The sequence below is a fragment of the Palaemon carinicauda genome, chromosome 22 (genome assembly GCF_036898095.1).
Source record: "Palaemon carinicauda isolate YSFRI2023 chromosome 22, ASM3689809v2, whole genome shotgun sequence".
NCBI classification, from domain to species: Eukaryota; Metazoa; Arthropoda; class Malacostraca; order Decapoda; family Palaemonidae; genus Palaemon; species Palaemon carinicauda.
The window spans coordinates 29,300,875-29,325,453 of record NC_090746.1 but is presented as its reverse complement, the minus strand read 5'-3'; the positions used below and the strand labels follow the sequence as shown (position 1 = coordinate 29,325,453).

The 24,579-nt window shown below is 33.3% G+C and overlaps 1 protein-coding gene across 2 annotated transcripts in view; it reads right to left on the bottom strand.

Moving 5' to 3' along the window:
- LOC137616387 (lachesin-like) overlaps positions 1-24,579 on the bottom strand; it is an 855,479-nt gene that overhangs the window by 60,803 nt on the left and 770,097 nt on the right. For both annotated transcript variants that reach the window (XM_068346087.1, XM_068346088.1), the window contains exon 3: positions 13,913-14,031. In XM_068346087.1, the coding sequence (XP_068202188.1) occupies positions 13,913-14,008 (96 nt within the window). In that variant the 5' untranslated portion in view covers positions 14,009-14,031. The remainder of the gene's footprint in view (positions 1-13,912; positions 14,032-24,579) is intronic.

Here is a 24,579-nt window from a genome sequence, read left to right as displayed (position 1 = left end):
AAGTTCAACTTCTACGGGGATTGAGACATGAAAAAAAGCAATATGAGAGAGAAAACAGAGTTAGGGATTTGTTCATTATTGAAACATAATGTATGTCTGGATATTTTAATATTTTCTAAGGAATTCTTATTTGAATACTACCTTCTTCCAGTTCAATCTTATCGGAACTATGGTCTTGAAGTTAAGACCAAAAACAGTACGAGAAATTCTAATATCAGCCCTTCAGCGCTGTGGTGCAATCACGAGGAAAATAACGCCGTTGAACTAGGAACACAGATAATAGATGTTGGTAAGTAAGGCGGAGGAAATTAATCTGGAACGGAGGTTAAGTAAAATGCTAAAAAGCTGGTGCCGCTAGGTGCGATGCTGAGGTCCAAGACCGATAACACTTGCAAGGCATCAAGTGAAGTACACTAAACTCCTAAAGAGAGAAATACATGAAAGTCGGAAGTCGGTGTTCATGTTCAGTCGTTAAGGATACAATGATAGCAACAACTCACGCTCACTATATTGAACACATTAACCTTAATAAATTTAGTAAAGATTTCAGAATAAATAACACAGTACATATAGTGGTGTTAACTATACCAAAGTTCATTTAATGTATAATTTATATCATTCTCATATTATAGAAAAATACTGGTGACCTTAACATTTGTGATTATTTTCTCTTGGTACTTGAGAAACTTATTGATATACATACATATTCACAGTAAACATGGTGAAATAAAACTTCCCAATTGATAGCAAAATATGAACATAAGAAAAATTAAAATTCGAAGTTCATTGATTACAATATTCTTAAGACTGAAAGAAAATTTAGGAGCTTATCGAGTACATCAAGTTCCTTGCTTACTTCCTCATGTGATGAACTTTTTATTTGCTTGAAACGCTATTTGCTATGATCTCAGTAATATTATGATGCACTTCAGATGCCATGCAATAAAAAATATCTGTTAAGATTTTGATGTTTCAACATTGTTTAGGTTTTTTGGGTTGTGGTGGCCCATTGGAAGCTCGCTGGAATCGATAGTTTCTTTGGTGTTTGCAACCTTACCATCCTTGTGAGCTAAGGGTGAGGGATTTGCGAGAACCTATAGGTCCACCAGCCGAGTCATCAGCAGCCGCTGCCTGGCCCTCCTGGCTATAGCTTGGGCGGAGACGGGGCTTGGGCGATGATCATACGTATATATGATCAGACTCTAGGGCATTGTTCTGCCAGCTAGGGCAATGTCACTGTCCCTTGCCTCTGTCATTCATGAGCGGCCTTTAAACCTTTAAAAGGATGTTGTTACAGTATAAGTGAGTTATATAAGGAAAATATAGCCATGTCATTGGAAATCTGAAAAGAAAGTATATAAAAGCAATTATTTTAACCTAAAGCGAAAACGGAATCATCCTCATCAAAGAGAAGAGTTGTGATTTTTCATTATAGCGCACACTTATCTGCTCACTGCATCTGCCTTAATCATGAGGAACTTTCTATTAAACAAAAGGGGCATGATGAAAAGAAAGTTCGAAGGAAGACAGAAATCTCGGTTTTGCTGATTATCTTTTTTTTTATAATGCTTAATAATCCTATTGTTTATTCAAAACACACTCATGACAGATTTAACAGCAGGCGTTGCAACAATAAACCATTATCGAAGATCAAAATAGATATTTATAATATATCGAATATACAACAGTAGCTGAAAAGTCTCTTATAAAACACTCAAACCAGTCCAGCAAACCTATAGATTAATGAATAGTCCAGCAAACCTATAAATTTATTCATTCATTAGAGTAAAAAGTTCTTATGCAGTGTCAAATACTGACATTAATTTATGGATCATCAATCTTTTATGAAGAGTGGCAGTTTTTATGAATGAAAAACTCCAATATATCTAAAAAAAACTCTCTCTCCTTGTATATCGTTTGTGCACCTTACGTAGTGCACTGTTGGCATTAATTAAGGGTCTTTGCAGCGTTCCTTCGGCCCATAGCAGTACTCTTTTTATCATATCCTTCTATTCTACCTCCATTCCTACTTCCTTTCCTTCCGTCTTGCTTACCAACCTCGCCTAACTCTAGGGTTTTACTCAAAATACACCTGGCTACATAGGACAATTCATAAATGAAGTCCCCTAGTATTTCGGATAGATAATAATCATTCCCATTCCAGAAAATCAAGATAAAATACTCTTTTAAGTCTCGAAAACTGGAGTTAATTGGCATATGTAGTCCAAAAAGCCAGGCACACAACACATGTTTTGGCTGCGTTAAGGGAGGTGAGACCTAATAAACAGTTTAAATGATAATCATCCGGGTTCGCAGATCAGTGTCACTTGTATACGCAAAACAATGGAGAGACTTGCGTTTAAGTAGCTACGCAAATAAAGTTTCTTATCGTTAGTAAAAAAGGAAAGTCAAAGTCAAGAACCTGCTCATGGAAAGATTTCTGGTGAAGGTAATAGGAATGCATGTTTACATCATGTATGGAATTTCTTTAACAATCACTCTATTTTCAATTTTTTTTTTACGGATGCAGAAAAGAGAGAGAGAGAGAGAGAGAGAGAGAGAGAGAGAGAGAGAGAGAGAGAGAGAGAGAGAGAGAGAGAGAGAGAAAGAGAGAGAGAGAGAGAGAGAGAGAGAGAGAGAGAGAATATCTTGGAATAACGGCATTGAAAACTCTGCCATCTGAGTCAGTGCCATTTCTTCCTTAACCATTAAAGGAATGTGGCACTGGCCATCAAAGGGTCCGTTATCACTGGATGCTGCCAAGGGACATAAAATGTGGTCGCCATAAGTATGGTCGGGTTTCCGGGAATCGGACTTACAAGCCGTTATCACTCTAGTAAGGCAAGAATATAACGCTATCGTTTTCAAAGTTCTGTGGGTACTAAGAACGTCGAAGATAGTTTAACGGGTATAGTGTGGTTTATATTTTCCTTGCTTATTTTTCTTTTGAATGAAATGTTCATTCTTCTTCAGTTAAAGCAATTAAAGTCATCGATGTTGTATATCGATTTCGCACTCCGACATGGAAGTTAAATTTCGAACGTGGCGTCATCACTGCCACAAACATTTGCAAAAGGGACAGACGTACATTCATAAGAACATATTAAAAAAAAAAAAAAGAAGGAAATGGTAGAAATGCAACAGCGGAACGTGACGCGAAGGACTTCCGCGGAATTTTCTAAGGGGTCGCCCCTCCATCCTCATCCATCAGACGTTTGCATTTTTAATATTGCTAAGAGTTTTTATGGCTCCTGCGATGGCGAAAAAGTGGCGCGTTTCATCTGTTTTATTTGAGTCTTTTTCTTTTTCTAAAGTACTATTCTTTATGGGAAGTCTTCTTAAGCACCGAAATAGGAGAAAAAAAAACCCCCGTTTCTGACTGAAAACATAGAAATTGCCCAAGCCCATTATAAAAGTGAACATAAAGTAATTGATAAGTCGAAATTGGTGCATGGTGCAAATTATGGGGATTGAGGTTAAACACAATCAAAACTCAAAGTGTGGCTCGAAGTGACTTCTGAAACTTGTTGCAAATAACTTTCACCTAAACGGGTTGACATAAGTCTCGTTTTACAGCTTATATATCACTGATCTATTTTAATGCTATTGATGATCTTAATACATTTCATATACAATTCTTTTTATTATTTCTCAAATATAGTTTATTCATATTTTCCATATTTTTTTTCCTCACTGGGCTGCTTTCCCTGATGAAGTGTTTGGAGTGGCAACATCCTGTTTTTTCAAATAGGATTGAAGTTTAGCTAATAATAATAATAATAATAATAATAATAATAATAATAATAATAATAACAATAATAATAATAACAATAATAATAATAACAATAATAATAATAATAATAAAATAAAAATAAAAATTAAAATAGAAATAATAATAATAATAATAATCATAATAATAATAATAATATTAGTAACAATAATAAAAAAAATAAAAAAATAATAATAATAATTATAATAATAATAATAAAAACTATATTAAACTACTATAACGCAGTAGAAATATCTTTTTTTTAAAGTTAATTTTTTCTCAAGAAATTTTCAATATGCAACTTGTAAAATTCATTAAGTGGAAATTCCTCTGCACCACTGAACAGACTGGGACATTTTAAATAACTTTAATAATTGTGTATTATAATTAGTGCCCTAATAGGTGAAATTATTATTGAGACGTTAAGTAGGATCAAAGTTACGAGCACGTAAACTTTTAAAAGAGTTATATATCTAACTATAAATACCAAATCTTTCCTAAGTAACTTTATTAGTCTCCATTCTTTATAAATTCTTTACCCCGAGTTTTTATAATTTCATGCGTATTAACTGTGCTGCAAGGTAATTTATAATTCATAGAGTTTAAGTTTTATAGACGCGATTTCGATGGACTTCTTTTTATTTTTTACTTCTTATCATTATCATAGTTATTTATGTTTTATATTTTCTTGTATAAATAATGCAATCGTATTCTCTTAGTAAATTGTCGTGGTGTGCTCCAAACCAATTTTAAAGAACAAGTTAAATTTTCAATCCAAAAGTATGTCCCCTACTAATAGAAAATCTATTTACGAAGAGGAGACACCAGAAAATAGAAAGAAAACGGACTTTCACGGGATTTTTTAAATTAAATAAGAAAAGAAAAAAATGTCCATGATCTCTGTAAGAAGATACTTATACCAAGAAGAAACTATAGCTGCAACAAAGAAGAGTGGTCTTGAAACGCATACAATAATTTCCAATGGAGAGCAAGTCCAGCGTGCACTTGGCGTAGCTTTCAGTGAAAAGTAAAGTAAAGCAAGTTGTGGTAAGTTCTACTCCTACAACTATCTCAACTCCTTTAGGTATGAAAAATTCTCTCTCTCTCTCTCTCTCTCTCTCTCTCTCTCTCTCTCTCTCTCTCTCTCTCTCTCTCTCTCTCTCTCTCTCTCTCTCTCTTACTGATGTGACGATTTAAGTTTAAGAATATTTCATTACACCACGCAACTTTCAATTTGTACAAGTTTAAATAACCACACTTTATATTGCTGTTTCAATGTCAGTTCTTTATGATAAAAACCATTTAAAAGATTATTCTATCGTAAGTAATCATACTTAGAATGTAAGAGTTTTTCAATATCCACACACTGTAATTACGTTTCCATGCATTTCAGTAATGCATGGGGTGAGAGAGAGAGAGAGAGAGAGAGAGAGAGAGAGAGAGAGAGAGAGAGAGAGAGAGAGAGAGAGAGAGAGGATATACCATACAGAGAGTTTTCGGTACTTGGCAAAGCTTGGCACATGCAAATCATACTACAAGCAACTTTCATCGGCTTGAGGTTTTGCTTTGAGGTCAATTTCGGTGAACTTTGAAGCTCTCTGTTTCTAAGGTGCAAATCTGTGCACTCGTCGCAGAGGAAAAGTTATATTTTTTGTTATATTTTCTCCAAAAGACTTCTATTGGCAGGATCCATTTTTTTTTTCTTTTTCTAATGGATACATACTCTTGTCAAGTTTCTCTTACTGAATGCATCGCTCCTTATTTTTATCTCTGCTTTTGCCCTTTTACTAATAAGGTTAGGAGGTAGCATAAACTGCCTTCAATTGGTGTCATTCAATGTTTCAAACAATTTTCTAATCATAATATGTCACAGAAATTCTTGCATAATCGGAGAAAGTGATTAATCATTTCAATTTCCATTGTAAGTGATTGAAATACCAGCTGGTTAGTAACTGTTACTCGTATTTACATGGCGATGTAGTACCAGCACATTCACAAATACATGGGGCAATCAAAAAGACCATCAACTTGCTTGGTAAGACATAACAATAAAAGCCTAATTGCGGAAAAGAAAAACTCAGAAGAACCTCAAATATAGCAGAAACATCAATTCCTAATCCAATACTTTAAAATATTAAAAAATCTTAAAGCAATTAGACTCCCTTTTCAACTGAGAAAAAGAGAAGTTGATTTATGGTCAAACTATTATTACCAAAAGGATCTCTGAAAATCATATATAAAATCAACACTACTGCTGTAGTAAATTTCTCGTAAATGGACATTAATTTGCCGCAAATATATAACATAAAACCTATGAATATGAAACCATAGACTATATTAAACAAGTATGATATTTTCAAATGTCTTTTAACCCACAGGTTCGTATATAAGGTCCAGAAGGCAACTTTATCATTTATTTATCCTTTTCTAGCGGCACCCGAAAGTTGAGTTGAGATTTTATAGGTTATGTGCGAGGGGGCTGTTAGGTTATAGGCGAGACCAAGGAAATCGAGTTTATTCAACGAAACAGCGAGCTTATATACAGATATCTGAGAGCAAGAATGGTACAAAATTCAAGCAGTATAAAACATGCTATAGCAAGCTTTATAAAGTATACGAGCGTGTATGAAACACATGCGGTACTGTAAGTCATATTTTTATGTTCCCAAGATAGTGTTCTCATTCTGAGATCTTTGTCATTTTTTTAGGTTTCATTGGAAACCTTGTTGTTGGCCTTAATCACAGCTATATATAATAAAGGTATTACAACTCTTGTTGCTGATATTTTTCCCACAAAAAAGAAGTGAAATTAAGGATAGTCTTAAAACATTTGTTATCACTAGGGCATATGGTTAAACCTTTACAAAAAATATATGACATTACTCACCGCAGCGCTCACCAACCGGTGAGTGATCGGCTTTACATATGCATTGCCATTCTCAAAGGTTCTCATATTTTGTGATAAAGGGTGGTACTTTCAACTTCGAGCTTCTTTTTTGAGAGAACTTGAAATTATAGGAAAGATAAAAGTACTGATCGTAAGGCTTTAATCATATACATGCCTAAAGAAATGAAGATGCAAAACCTTATATATTTAGTATATTGTTCTGAGTCTTTAATAATCATGATCTAGAGTAGACCATCTCGTTCTCCTACTTCCATAAATTATAGTTCCACAAGGAATGTGGATTAGCTTCTCAATTGACTAAACACCAAGAATTACGGCTTGAAGAAGGTCCTCATTGCCAAAATACCAGTAGAGATTTTTTTTTCTATATACATCTTTCTAGTAAACTGGGTTGTGGTTTTCCTGGAAGTATCATTCATGCCTCTAGTAAAGGATTTGAGAATCCCTGCAATAATATCTTGAGTGTCATGCATAATGTTAAGTTTTCTGTTTTTTTCACTAAAAAGGAATAATTTGTTTCAGAAAATTCCTGATACCAATAAGAATTGCTATTGAAAGAGAATGTCCGGCTAAAACATGCACACAAAAATTTACAGTATTTGTCGTTATCCATAGAAAGACAGGTATCCAGAAGCATATTTTGGCACATTCATTGTGGCGCGCGCACACACACACACACACACACACACATATATATATATATATATATATATATATATATATGTATATATATATATATATATATATATATATATATATATATATATATAATACTCTTACCCCTCGTCTAATGCCGTAACGTATAAATTAAATTTTGGGAGCATGTCAATCATGCACTGCCATTTAACAGTTTCCTCTTTTTGTGATGAAATTGAGCCATAAACTTTTAAAACAAAACAGTTCTACGATATTTTAATTTACAAAGGGCCTCAGTTAGACTTCACCCAGTCGTCTCATAGACTGACTAAATCCATAGAGGATTCTTTGGCTAAATTCATCAAAAGGATAGCCAGTTCCTTATGATGCGCGGTGCTTATCTAACAAAAGCCATTGACACCTGCTGGTCCATGCTGTTTCCAGTAATATCATCTGCCAGACACTAAGATATATATATATATATATATATATATATATATATATATATATATATATATATATATATATATATATATATATATATATATATATACTTATGAAGTTGGTCTAGTGCAGAGTAAATACAATATTTCATTCATGATTTATTTATAAATATCTCATTTGTGCATTGCAGAGATGAATAGCCAGCCCGTAAAATGAGCTCCTCTCGGTAAACGTAAGTATATTATGTAAATTACATAAGACTTTCGTTGTTAATTTCATTGTATTCTTTATTTAAGTTAGTATATGTAAATTTACGTTATTTTTTAGGAATTAACTTTTATTTCACATATTTTTGTTACAAAGACTTACGTAATGTTCTTTTATATTCTTTTATATTCTAGGAGGTATTACGTCATGTTTGTGAGAGAATACGCAGTGTACCATGTGCTTTGGAAAATTCGCGAAAAACCTAGTGATAGGATACAATCTTTTTTTTTATTTTGGGGACAAAGGGTGGACGGAGCTAGCTGACAGAGAGTTGCCTCGCTGTGTGTGATAGTCACCCAGAAAACCCAGGTTTCGTCTCCCTGTTGCGTGAGAAAGCGTTTGAGAGAGTAATACTTGGTAACTCTGATGCATTAGGTCAACCCCCTACGCTTCCAAAACTATTTGGAAAATTCTTGAAGTAGCTACGTCTCTTATATAAGGCGAACCCTAGGATTAGATAGAAAAATAGAGAATTGCAACCTTAAGACAGCCATCTTCCCCTCTCCCTCTCTCGCACGCAGCTCAGAGTATTGTTTTAAAATTGTTCAGTACCTATAGTGTGTCCTCTCTAGAGTGATTTTGTAAACGGCCCTGTAGGAAGGTTAGGTATTTGTATTGTGATCTGGTTATCTATTTTTCATTAGGTGTCAAACTTAAATATTGTACTCAGATTTAATTTCAAGTGAAACAGGTTATTGTATAATTTTTGTAAGTGTTATTTCTTTTTTCTTAGTCTAAGGATTATTCAGATTTAACATTTAAAGTGAAGTCATTACATAATTTTCAGATTGTATTATTTTTTTCTTAATGTAAGCTTTGTTCAGACTTAATAGTTCGAGTGATTTATTTTGTTATTATGTAAATTCTTTTTGAAGTGTTGTAATTTATATGAAATATATTAATTTTTTTAAATTGTTTTATTACAATCACCATTGTTAGAATAGTTACCCTCGTATCCAGTAATGAACCGTAGTAAGTTTATTCGTAATAATAATTACCCAGTTTAGTTTTGGGTGTGCTTAAGAGACATTTGGATATTCAGTGTTTTATATATTGATGTCTGGGAGTTATTTAAAAGTTATTTTAAAGTGTAACACTTTTAATGTAAAAGCAAACAAGTGAGTTTGGAATTTGAGAGGTTGGTTAACTTGCCGGTTGTAGTATATATAATATTATATGTTTGGTTCCCAGTCACGAGCCATAGCATAATATATTTTTGGTGCCCAGACCCGGGAGCCATCATTATATAATATATTTTTTTGGTGCCCAGACCCGGGAGCCATAATCCTATAATATATATATATATATATATATATATATATATATATATATATATATATATATGTATATATATATATATATATATATATATATATATATATATATATATATATATAGTTATATATTCGTATATATACGTACACATATGCATATGATATGCATAAATACATATATCTGTATATAACATTAATGCAGTCTTATTTAAAAAAAAAATAATATATTGAGAAGGGTTTACAGTATAAACTGAAAATAAGAAAAATAGGAAGTATTACTCAAGAAATCGGTGCACAATTTGCTCTGAAATATTTTGTTCTGAGGTTTCGATCTACGATGAGTTTGTCCAAAGGAGCTTTTATCCTTAGGGCTTTTTTTTTTTTTTTTGGCAAGAGAGCTTTTGTCCAAAAGGGTTTTATCCGAAAGTCTTTCGTCCTTGGGGATTTTGACCAATACTCCTACGAGCAATAACATCTTTCGTCGACATAAATATTTATTGGCATTCGGTGAAGCAAGAGAAGCATAGTGGTTAATGTGAGATTGTGTCATCGTATCGGCATAAACAACAGTAAAAGTAAAGCATTATCTGTCATCACATCAATGGCAGAAAAAATTGCCTTATAAGACAACTTTGACAGGGAAGGTTGTTTCAATTCATAACCAAAAATGACTGGTAGGTTTTCCAATGGTTTACCTACTATAACTACATTAGTCACATCAACATCCTAAATTTCATGACTTCTAATCCATAAACAGCTGTTTGAGATTTACTCACACGATGAATGAAAAATACTGAATTTTCATAATAGTTGCTACAAATTAGAACATCAATTCCCTTAGACATTATTAGGCCCAACTCTGATGTAGAGTTAGCAGGCCGAAACTCTATGTAAATGTTTCGAATATTGTATTTGAGTTATAAATTAATTCCTCCTCTTTTGGTATTGGTGGGGAAACAGGGTGGATTCAGCAGTAACAGATCCCAATCCTCATTCACGTACACTGTCATGACACTGCTTCCTCTACAGGCATATTTTAATGCAAATACTTATGTGCTCATTAGTTTACCTGTACAGTTCATCTTATTCAAATTTTCAATTGTTTTCTTTTATTAGAATTCTACTACTGTATTTACAACTTGCTTTTCAGTCACGGGAAAAGCTTTCAAGATTGTTCCACAATTATGCTTGCATCATTTGCGCATTGTAGAAAAAATAATAATAACGAGACCTTCATTTTTTGGATGGTTCTTCTTTTAGAAATACGGCAATTATGATTCAGACCATGTCTAGATATCCCATTCAGCCAGCCTTCAACAGCCCTTTCAAAAGGCTATTTCATAAAGGGATAGTGATCTTACTTAAAAACTTGATTTATCACTGCCTCAGCGTTTCTGAATTTATTGGTTCTTTATGCATGTGTAGTATATATACTCTTCTCTATTTCATGTGTATCTTATCTGGTTGCCTCTAGACGAATGGGCACCCGAATTTATGGAAATTTACTGGATTTCCGAGTTGTTCCCTAACACTGTTCGCGCGCTTTTAATAATAATAATAATAATAATAATAATAATAATAATAATAATAATAATAATAATAATAATAATAATAATAATAATAATAATAGATTTCTAATCTCCGCTAATGAAGATTGTCATAATTTTTTCTAAATTCTACGGACTACATACTTCATTTTTCATACGTTGATCGTGAAGGACTCTATTGTAATATTTTACACAGCTTAAGGTTTAAGCATGCCTTAGCTCATATTATGTTGACAGTATATGGTGAGAAGTGCCATATTGACCCAGAATCGTGATCTTGATCCGAATCACCTCCAAAATTTAATGGGTACTTCCGGAGCATAATATGTAACCATTGTTAAAATTTGGTGAAAATCTGACAGTTTTGACACCATTTTGCTAACAGACAAATAAACAGATATATAAATAAACAAACGCACGTAAAAACATAACCTCTTTGGAGGAGGTAATAACAGTATCTTGCCAACTCGAAATCCTAAAGATCAGTCCATTTCTAAATCAGAAAAAAAAAAAAACAGTTCTTTGGAGAGTCTATTGTTTTCGTAAGCTAGTCAAGTAAAGAGCCACCAGTTGTATTTGACGTCGAACGCTTCCTTCGAAGAAGTATTATTTATAGACCACCACACGGCTATGCCATTTGACTTTATCAAAAACGTTCATCTTGGTCCGTGTTACCATTGACAAGCTTTACGGTAAATCAAAATGACACTGTCCCCATCCTTTTTCATATCATCATCTCTTCCTACGACTATTGACGCAAAGGGCCTCCGTTAGATTTCAGTCTCTATCTTGAGCTTTTAAATCATTACTTCTCAATTCATCATCTACTACTCCACGCTTCATAGTCGTCAGCCATGTAGGTCTGAGTCTTCCAACTATTCTAGTGCCTTGTGGAGCCCCAGTTGAAAATTTTGTGAACTAATCGCTCTTGGGGAGTGCGAAGAGCATGCTCAAACCATCTCCATCTACCCCTCACCATGATCTCATCCACATATGGCACTCAAGTAATCTCTCTTATAATGTCATTTCTAATCCTGTCCTGCCACTCAGTACCCAATATTCTTCGGAGGGCTTTGTTCTTAAATCTACAAAATCTGTAGGATATTATTTCATTATCATACCATGACTCATGATCATACAGTAACACTGATCTCACTAAACTGATATATAGCCTGATTTTTATATGTAATTTCAGGCAATATGATTTCCAAATTTTACTTGACCTACCCATTATCTGATTTGCTTTTTTCAATTTTTCATTAAACTCAAACTCTAAATATCCTGTATTAGAGATCATAAATCCTAAATATTCAAGTGACACTCTCTCATTAATCCGTTCTCCTTCCAATGATATTTCCTCTGCCCTTACATATTCCGTTCTCATCATCTCCGTCTTTCTTCTATTTATCTTGACCCTAACCTCCTACGACATTTTATGCATTCTGGCAAGCACGCTGTGCAAGTACTGTGGTGTTCTGCTAATAAGGACAGCATCATCAGCATACTCTACTATAGGTCAGCTAATTTCCTGTTACCAATCCGGTCAAATCTTTCTCCAGCATCCCCAACTGCTCTATGCATTACAAAATTCAACACATTCCATTGGAGCACTCAGCTGTTCGCTGGAAATTCATCTGATAGGACTCCATTAACATTAACTTTGCACTTGCTATCCTCATGAACAGACTTAATCAAATATACATACTTAGGAGAAACTCCATAATAATGCAGGACTCTCCACAAAATTGACCGGTACACGCTATCAAAGGCTTTTTCATAGTCCACAAATGCCATCAAAAGTTAATTTCTATATTCTAAACATTGCTGAACCACATGTCTTAAAAAGAAAATTTGGTCAGTACACCTTCTACCTTTACTAAATCCTGCTTGTTCATCTCTCAGCTTTTCATCAATCTTTCCCTCTAGTCTCTTTAGAATGAGCATACTATATATTTTCATGACAACTGGCGGAAGTGTAAGGCCTCTGTAATTATTGCAATCAGTCAGATCTCCTTTTAAGCCATTTTTCACACACAATCCTAGCTCCCATTCATCAGGTTTTACTTCTTTTCATATATCGAACTAAAAACGACAAACCCAATAAAAAACCAGTAGTGATAAATTTGAATGCTTTTCTTAAAAATTTCACGAAACTAAAGATTGGCGGATTGGATCGGTATGTAAATATAGAGGGGAGGGGAGCAAATTAGCAAACTGCAATCAAACCTGAGAGAAACAACCAGCAAAGACCACTTTGGCTATGTGTTATCACCAAATGACAGCGCCAATTATCAGATCATAACTTCACGGAATGAGGAAAGTACTGAATAACAAAGAATATCTTTTAGGTCTAAACCGCAATTAACGAAATACAGCTTCAAACTATATTATGAATTAAATATTCTATTTCCTTTGTTTTGGTACATAAAAGAAAGAGGCAGTTTAGAATAGAGTAGCAAAGTTAGATATAATGGAGAATACTTTCTATCAATTAAAGTAGATGTGTACATTAATGTAATGAGGGCATTTTTCATGCAGAGGTCTCAGACTGGCTAAATAGCCAAACCTTTACACTCGTGATGCTAGGAGAGGAAATATTATCATTGCAGATAATTCTTTGTGGGAAAATGGCCTTTCTGGTCAAAGTAACCTAAAAGAATTCGGACATCACTGAATAGAACAAAAAGTTTGCTAATAAAAATGGCAAATAGGAATATCAAGTTTGTTAATTGAAATGTAGATAATTCTCTAACTACTTCAGTTAGATGGATTTTTCTTTAACAGCATACACTATCTGACATTTAAATGTAGTTACCATTTCTCGAGCAAAAAAGGGTGAAGGAAATCTTATAAACTAGGATTTAATTTTCTTGTAGTCCTTTTCACAAATAATATGAATCATCCTAGAAGACAGGTTCTTCATAAGGCAAATACTTCCATCCACTTGAAATGTCATCTTGATTATCATAACATTTAGGGATAATACCCCCCAAAAGAAAAAAGATGGAATATTCAATCCAGTGATAAACATAATGACAAAACAATTTCTTGAAACAGCCAGACTAACCTTATGATCCCCAAGGTTCTCAACCGTACAAGAAAGGGATGCGTCTCGACCTGCTGTAACTGTCACGTTGCCAATTTTTCCACTGAATCTTGCCATTTGGGCTTGCGCTGACGTTAAGCCTGTGGGTGGAAAAATGGATTATTGTCATTAACTTCCATGATAACCTTGAGTAAACGTACTTTTGTATAAAGCTGAAAAATGAATCTTATGTATGGACAACAGCATCATTATGGCTAAAAATTACAATGCATTCATACTAGTGTTGGTAGAGGATTTGTTTTCTAAAATTTTCTTTTAAATTACGTGTTTTTATACCTTATCTACGAGCATAATTTTCATAGAATTTCTATTGACAAAATATGAGGAACCAAAAGAGACCATGACAGAAATCATCACAATCCGCAGTAATATTTAATTTTTTTTCCAGTGTAGTAGTTGAATTAATTTCGTAACACCAAGACTCATTTTTATTTAATAAAACCCAAAATGCATAACTGATAATACAATCCAAAATCTATTCCAAATAACGATTTATTATTAATGAAATAAATTACGAATAAATAACAAAAATTTCCGGAATATCAAGAAAGATCTCTCGGTTACTAAGCGTTCCCTATCTCCACATACAAGGAGGTTTCCAAAGAACAAGAGAAGAAATTCTGCATAATAACTAGAATTTGGAGAGAACAAAAACACAAAACTCCATTTGGATTCTTCTTTTTCCACATACCGTTAATCAGTTAAAGGTCATATAAATTTATTGATTACAGAGCTCTACAAATCATTAAACTTGTTCCAACATTTTGATGAAAAAATAAAGAAAAAAATATTTGTTTAATCTTGATATTCACTTGAGCTAAAAAAGTTGAAATTGACTTGACTTGTAAAGAATGTAAAAGTCTTAAATATTTCTAGAAAATAATCGCCTGCTCTTCAATGGCATACACACAAGTTTCATTAAAAAAAAAAAAAAAAAAAAAAAAAAAAAAAAAAAAAAAAAAAAAAAAAAAAAAAAAACTTTAAAGATGAAAATTGATTTTAAGAAATAGGTCAAGATATAAAACATTTTGGGAATATAATCATACTCGTAGAAGGTAGTCATTTACGTTTTACCAAATCAAAGGAAACGTTTACTAATCATCCTTAAATGAAATTCAAACCTAAATGAATTTCTGAAAAATAATCACATACTCAATATGTTTACCCACCAAGTCTCATCAAAATCAAAGAAAATGTATTGATATTTAAATTGGTTACAAAGTTTCATGAAAATAGATTGAATTAAATAAAAGCATTAATTATAAAATTTCCAAAATATTTGAAATATTTCTTTTGACAGTTAACTGCAGCCACTTAAAACTACTGCCTTATTATGATGGTTTCTGAAAAAATAGAGTAAAGGAATGCTTAAATTTTTCCTTTAAGATTTTGGTCATGAACGTTTTAGGAATACTATCAGCAAATTTCATCATAGTCAGAGAAGAAGGGGTCTAATAATAATAATAATAATAATAATAATAATAATAATAATAATAATAATAATGGTAACAACAACAACAACAACAATAACAATGATAATAATAATAATAATAATAATAATAATAATGATACTAATACTAATAATAATATGATAATAATAATAATAATAATAATGATAATGGTAATAATAATAACAACAACAACAACAACAATAATAATAATAATAATAATAATAATAATAATAATAATAATAATAGGTTATAGGTTGGTCAGGGCACCAGCTAGAAAGTTATTAGGGCCTTTGACTGGCCAGACAGTATTACATAGGATCCTCTCTCTGGTTACGGCTCATTTTGTTTTTACCTATAGATACCCCGAATAATCTGGCTTATTGTTTCCATACACCTGTCTTCATGCACCTGGCAACAATGAGATTACTAAACAATTCTTCTTCGTCCAAGGAATTGATTAATTACTGCAATGTAATTGTTCAATGGGTACTTTCTTCTTGGTAAGGGTAGAAGAGACTCTTTAGATAGGGTAAGCAGCTTTTCTAGGAGAAGGACCCTCTAAAAATCAAACCATTGTTCTCTGGTCTTGGTTAGTGCCATAGCGTTCCACTGTCTTGGATTAGAGTTCTCTGGCTTGAGGGTACACTCAGGTATGCTGTTCTATTATCTTATTTCTCTTCCTCTTGCGTTTTTTTTTTTTTTTTTTTTTTTTGAAGTTTTTATAGTTTTCATTTGAAAGACCTAATTTAAGGTTGTTACAGTTATTAGAATATCTTATTTTGATTGTTTATTACTTTCGCTTGTAGTTTATTTGTTTCCTTGTTTCTTTTCCTCACTGGGGTATTTTTCCCTGTTGGAGCCTTTGGGCTTAAAACATCTTTCTTTTCCAACTAGGGTTATAGCTTATAGCTTATCTTGTAGTAGTAATAATAATAATAATAATAATAATAATAATAATAACGATGATAACAATGATGATGATGATGATGACGATAATAATAATAATAATAATAATAATAATAATAAAAGTAATAATAATAATAATAATAATAATAATAATAATAAATTCAAACTGAATCATACATCTAATTCATTAAGCTCCTTAACTTCTGCATTTCTATAAACTGTAATAACCACCAGGTCTTTCAGTCATATACCTCACCCTCCTTATTTTTATCGCTTCCTTATTGAATCCAGAAGACATAATTTTCTTTGACCCAATCTTCCGTATAACTTAAAAGATTAATAACACACGACCATATAATTAAGAGAGTTTATTCATATCTGTGAATTTAGCATATTTCAGGTTCAAGATAATATATTCATAAGTGGAGATCTGTTGTGTTTGAAAAAAAATATAATAATCAGCTTATGCCCTATTAATCACACTAGAAATACGTCACTTCTGAGTTTAGAAAATGTATATTGAAAGTTTTTAAATGCGAGGAACTATCACAATAAAACTTATGGAAATTTCGGAGCTTTATCTTAATTGCAAATTTTAAGTTGTTAGATGAAAATAAAATAAATCTCAATAACTTACTTATCACATTCAGAACTATCACCATAATGTTTTTTTCCCAATATCTTGTGAGTAATCCTTCATTTCTAATTAACTTGAATCTCACTTCTTGAAAGGCAACATTACCCCAGCCTTGCTGGATAATCTAACACTAGGAAGAAATTTATACGTTAGTACACACACACACACACACACACACATATATATATATATATATATATATATATATATATATATATGTGTATATATATATATATATATATATATATATATATATATATATATGTATATATACACATATATACACGCACATACATATGTAGGTAGTAGGTTGGTTAGAGAGTTAATGGGTCCTTTTACTGGCCAGACAGTACTACATTGGTTCCCTCTCTCTGGTTACGGCTCTTATCTTTGTCAACACATTCTGCTCTTTCCTCATACGACTGACAATACTGAAATTACCAAACAATTCTTCTTCTCTCAAGGGGTTAACTACTGCACTGCAATTGTTCAGTGGCTACTTTCCCCTTGGTAAGGGTAGAAGAGACTCTAGCTATGGTATGTAGCTCTTCTAGGAGAAAGACACTCCAAAATCAAACCATTGTTCTCTAGTCTTGGGTAGTGTCATAGCCTCTGTACCATGGTCTTCCACTGACTTGGGTTCGAGATCTCTTGTTTGAGGGTACACTCGGGCACACTATCATATCTGGTTTTTCGTCCTCTTGTTATTTTAAAGTTTCAATAGTTAATATACTAAAAATTTATTCTAATATTATTGCTCTTAAACTTCTCTTGTAGTTTATCTTTATTTCCTTTCCTCACTGGGCTATTTTCCCTGTTGGAGCCCTTGGGCTTATAGCATCTCACTTTGCCAACTAGGGTTGTAGCTTAGCAAGTAATATATATATATATATATATATATATATATATATATATATACATATATATATATATATATATATATATATATATATATATATATGTATATATGGATAAATATCAACACAACATCGTGTTCAAATAGAAATAAATTTCTACCTCATACTTGGGATCGAACGCTAGCCCCTTCTAATGAAAGGCCAGGTCAAAACCAACCATGCCACGAGAGGCCATTAAGCCATTAAAAGGAAATCGGAACCTGACGCTACCAGCTGTCCGAGGATTTACCTGGCGAGACATCAGTCTCTTACCAGCGAGTTTTACCCGATTTCCCCGGCCCACCACGTGACACAATTGGTAGTAATTCATTCAAATTACCCCTAATGAGTCAATATGGATAAATATCAACACAACATCGTGTTCAAATAGAAATAAATTTCTACCTCATACTTGGGATCGAACGCTAGCCCCTTCTAATGAAAGGCCAGGTCGAAACCAACCATGCCACGAGAGGCCATTAAAAGGAAATCGGAACCTGACGCTACCTAGCTGTCCGAGGATTTACCTGGCGAGACATCAGTCTCTTACCAGCGAGTTTTACCCGATTTCCCCGGCCCACCACGTGACACAATTGGTAGTAATTCATTCAAATTACCCCTAATGAGTCAATATGGATAAATATCAACACAACATCGTGTTCAAATAGAAATAAATTTCTACCTCATACTTGGGATCGAACGCTAGCCCCTTCTAATGAAAGGCCAGGTCGAAACTAACCATGCCACGAGAGGCCATTAAAAGGAAATCGGAACCTGACGCTACCTAGCTGTCCGAGGATTTACCTGGCGAGACATCAGTCTCTTACCAGCGAGTTTAACCCGATATCCCGGCCCACCACGTGACACAATTGGTAGTAATTCATTCAAATTACCCCTAATGAGTCAATATGGATAAATATCAACACAACATCGTGTTCAAATAGAAATAAATTTCTACCTCATACTTGGGATCGAACGCTAGCCCCTTCTAATGAAAGGCCAGGTCGAAACCAACCATGCCACGAGAGGCTATTAAAAGAAAATCGGAAACCGACGCTACCTAGCTGTCCGAGGATTTACCTGGCGAGACATCAGTCTCTTACCAGCGAGTTTTACCCGATTTCCCCGGCCCACCACGTGACACAATTGGTAGTAATTGTGTTGATATTTATCCATATTGACTCATTAGGGGTAATTTGAATGAATTACTACCAATTGTGTCACGTGGTGGGCCGGGGAAATCGGGTAAAACTCGCTGGTAAGAGACTGATGTCTCGCCAGGTAAATCCTCGGACAGCTAGGTAGCGTCAGGTTCCGATTTCCTTTTAATGGCCTCTCGTGGCATGGTTGGTTTCGACCTGGCCTTTCATTAGAAGGGGCTAGCGTTCGATCCCAAGTATGAGGTAGAAAATTATATGTGTATATATATATATATATATATATATATATATATATATATATATATATAAAGTGTTTATACAAACTGAAAAAGAAAGTCATTAAAGGCAACATTATAAAAACTAAACATAAGGAATGTATTACCTTAAGCTGAGATTCAGTCGAAAGAAAGTAAAATGCAACCGTTTACTGATAAGACATCCCAACATATCAAGTAATTGAATAATGCGAACTTTAAGTTCTTTTCCACCTCTCTCCTAAGCTGGTTATTCTCGTGGCAGAAGCAACGTTGCTGTAAAGTATGCTTTGCCTTTATCCGAAGTAAGGAAAACAATAACAAAAGCTATTCGCTTTAGTAGCGAGGTTTTCTCTGGGCAGCGTCTTCCACGGCGAATGAGAACTTAAGGATTAGCACCTCTGTCATTCGAGGGAGCTTCTTACATATTCAATAAGATGGATGTTACCTAAACCATGCAGTTAGTACAATTATAAACTAAAATACATTGTAAATAGAACATTTCTTAAGAAAATAGGCTGTTGATAATAATAATAATAATAATAATAATAATGTTAATAATAATAATAATGATAATAATAATAACAACAACAACAATAATAATAATAATAATAATAATAATAATAATAATAATAATAATAATAATAATAATAGTATTTAAAAAGCCCAGTTTTATAGACTACGCACTCAAAGAATATATTTCTATCAATAAAAACCCTATTTAATTGAAATATTCCAAAAGAAAAAAATATTCAGTTAAATTTTCTTAACAAACTCCTAAGTACCGTAATGAATATCATAAAAACAATATTACAGTAATATCCTTATTATTACAACTGCATAAGAGAAGCTTGTGAATCTTACTATCCTCGCAAAAAAATATCCAAGAGAGACGATTAGCAAGGTCTAGGCACCAGGGCACATGAATAACGTATGAGAGCGAAATATCATTGTCGGCAAATTCATCTCCAAAAAGTCACTCCAAAGGCTAACTTGTGCACACAAACACCCACAAACACAGGCTTCATACAACAAACGACAAACAGACATGTTTAATTCATGAGTCGACCGAAGTTAAGTCTAAAAGGCAAAGGCGACGACTCATCAAAGGAAGATGAAGTTTGGGAGGGACAGCTATAACCCCATTTAGACTTGTCGCGCAAAGATAAAACAAAGAGAGAGAGAGAGAGAGAGAGAGAGAGAGAGAGAGAGAGAGAGAGAGAGAGAGAGAGAGAGAGAGAGAGAGAGAGAGATTCTTTTTTTTCTCCAATCAAAATGAGTTTCCTCACTCAATATAATTAGCATTTTGAAAGGCTGAATATTATTTCAGATCACATTACGGTTCTTTAATCCATTTTGAGCTGCATGATGCTAAAAAGTAATCAGATTATGAACAACAATATAAAGATGCGTAGATATTCTATTTATGCAAATATGAATGGATGTGTAATATCCAAGGAAAATGCAAATGCAAGCTAAAGTGCAAAATCCTATAACTGACTATAGCTTTCAACTTTTACACAGTAAATTCAGTAGCAGTTGATCAATTGTATGCACCCTAACTGAAAAAAAGGTTATTTACATCGTTCATCATAAACAAATAGACAAGTTTGCTCTGGGACACTTTCCACTCTACAATTGAACATTTGTGAATCTGTGTATGGATCTAGATCAGGATAAAAATCAACACTATTTATTAATCGAAATCTTGATACATCCTTTTTTTTTTTCTAAAGAACGTTACCATTGTGCTATGCACTTGACAATTTAATAAAAATCATTTGCATTATTGCCGGATTCGCCAAAATCTCTCCAGGGAAGCCTTCATAAAATTCGCACCTGAATCTGCGTGGTCTACCAGCATCCCGAACAGGTTAACTACTGTATAAAAAAATAAAACGAGAAGTTGTTCTAAATGCCTTTCTTGCATTGATTAAAATGACTTGCCATGCGAAAGGCCTATTTTATCGGAATTAACATCAATTTAATCTTACAGAGAACAGTTTTGAGGTTACAGCTTTCACGGAATTCCTTGATAATCCTTCTGTAAGGGCATTTGACAATTTCTAAATCGGCAAGGTGGAAGCTGAGAGCAGCTCCGTAGTTAAATCACTGCTTTCTCACTAAAATAAACATGGCAGAGTAACATGTAATATGAATAAATCAAGAGAAGCAAAGGTAACGTCGTATCTACTATCACAGGTTCTCTTAGATGAATAGATGAAGCCTGTATTGAAAAGATAAATATCAAGTGTGTATAAATCTTTGGGGGAGAGAGAGAGAGAGAGAGAGAGAGAGAGAGAGAGAGAGAGAGAGAGAGAGAGAGAGAGAGAGAGAGAGAGAGAAGATTTGTAACTCATGACTTAATAATAACACTAATGAATAAAAAAAGTTCGTTGGCACTCCTAATTCTTTCACGACGTCGTAGTTAGAAAGTCTCTAGGAACATCAATATGAGTGATAATTATATAAAAGGCAAACTAATTCATAACCGGTTCTGATGGCACCGTTCGAGGATTGTAGACCATCTTCCTGTACAACTAGGCTTTTATCTACTTGTGAAATGTTCATTTCCTTATGTACTAAAAATCTGCCCTTCTTATGACCCTATTCTGAAAAATTGAGATCTGATGGCTTCAATTTCGCTTTAAAAATGATTTGTTTATATAATAATGATCTGCCTAAAACTGCAAGTTACACTAAAGTTCGATTTTTTTCTTCTTTTACAATTTCTCTTGAAATATGAGATTTTCTCTTTGCTGCATTTCATCAGCAATCAAATACACACACTTCTTTATTAATCATAATTTCTTTTTACATGCGCCAGCCGACAAAGAGCTATTAAAACTTATAATTCTAGGTTGAAGAAATGGCTTGATATTCATATCAATTTAAAGGTTCTGTCAAACTTTCTCTTCCAAGAAAAAGGGAAATATGCAAAAACAAAATCTGAATTATAAGGTAATGGGGGAGCAGTTAGAATCAATATTAGAAATTAAACAAAGAAACCTTTTACATACAAATACATTTTCTGGAAAAGAAATAACGGAGCTTTAAGGAAATTATTCTGGTTTTGATTTAACTTATTTTGTTGAACAACTACGTATTTGTAATTCACGTACCCTACAGTACCTTTAAATGTTTCTCTCCCCTTAACCAAGGAAAACATAGAATCTGGAACTGAATGTTTCACTACGAATGTGCTTGAATTTTTTCTTCACAAATCCTCAGATGCTGAATCTTCTTTTACATCATTCATATATCCACTGCTTTATAATAACACCCTAATCTATAGAGCACAGCTCACTCCAGTCGCTACTTCTCCAAATCATGCAATAATAGTTTAAGACCCCCAATAAAGTTTGTCAGTCGAACTTCGGGCAAAGAAATCGTTCCCAAATGATAGGCAACAATGAAAGCCAGGTAAACTTTAGAGAAATCGGAAAGGTCGGTGGGAGCAAACTAGGGGTAACGGGTGCATAGTGAAAGATGGAAAGCTATGCACAGGTAGAGCAGGGGGCAGGGTGCAACAAAAGCTCTCAACGCACATTGTAAGCAGTGTTCTGATTTTAAAAAAAGTTGAGGATATAGTAATTATAAATATCACTTTTAATACACACCTTATAAAATGGATTGTACGCGAAAACATGATATCAATACCATCAATCACAGGTTTTTCCTCATTCTTTGGTGATTACATATAATGTCCATGGCATACAATGAATAAACTTTCAAGATTTCTGTCCGGCACAAATGTTACGCTGTCTTTAGACTAAGATGGTCCTGAGTAAGAAGTTGACACTTTTCATTTCCATGATGTTATACATCCATTTCTCGATATAATTCCATAACCTCTCAAAGCTCCTTTTCCCCCCAAATCTATATCTATATCTCTATCTATATATTAACAGATTCATATAACGATTATAACATTCAATTTCATGCTCCTTTTCCTCCCCTTAAGTATTAATACCTTTCATGTAATACTTTTTTATTCTTTTCCCCACAAATCTTCAATCATTCATGTTCCTTATAATGGAATTGCTTCTTTTTACTATTTATATTTTCTTATTTCCAACAGACATCCAGCAGCACCCTAATTATAACCGTCCTGATCACCTTTATCACAATCATAACTATGTTCCGTGCACACATCAGCATCATTCTTTTCTTTTCCTGTCCCTTCCTTAATAGACCATTCCCTTCAAACTGACTAAGGCCACTTAGGGGTACATCCGGGACTTTGTCGTGTAAGTATAGAGCATCAGGTTTGTTACTGCTGCGCACCCTGCTTCACGAGGACATTATCTCAAATCACAATAACTGTATTCCCGTCATTTTGATATTTATGGTTATGAACGTTTATTTTCCTTTCCATTTTCCCGATCAACTCTAGTAAAAGGGCGATATCTGTCCAAACACAACCCCCCCTCTCTGTCTGGTTACATTATATATATACTGTATATATATATATATATATATATTATATATATATATATTATATATATCTATATATATAATATATATATATATATATATATTATATATATCTATATATATATAATATATATATATATATATATATATATATATATATATATATATATATATATATACACAGTATATATGTATATATAATTTATATAATAAAAAATATATATATACATATATATTAATATATATATATATATGTGTGTGTATATATATATATATATATATATATATATATATATATATATATATATATATATATTCATCATCTCCTTCGCCTATTGACTATGTCAGGATGCCAGAGAACTTCAAATCAATCAATCGCCTATTGACGAAAAAGGCCTCGGTTAGATTTCGCCAGTCGTCTCTATCTTGAGCTTTTAAAACAATACTCCTCCATTCATCATCTCCTACTTCACGTTTCATAGTCCTCAGCCATGTAGATCGGGGTCTTTCTACTCTTCTAGTGCCTTGTGGATGCCAGTTGAAAGTTTGGTAAAATAATCTCTCCTGGGGAGTGCGAAGAACATGCCCAAACCATCTCCATCTACCCCTCATCATGATCTCATTCACATAAGGCACTCGTGTAATCTCTCTTATAGTATCATTTCTAATCCTGTCCTGCCATTCAACTCCCAATATTCTTCCGAGGACTTTAGTCTCAAATCTACAAAATCTGTTGGATATTGTTTCATTGTCATATCACGACTCATGTCCATACGGTAACACCAATCTCACTAAACTAGCATATTGCCTGATTTTTATATTTAATTTCAGGCGATTTGATTTCCAGATTTTACTTAACCTAGCCATTGCCGGATTTGCTTTTTTCA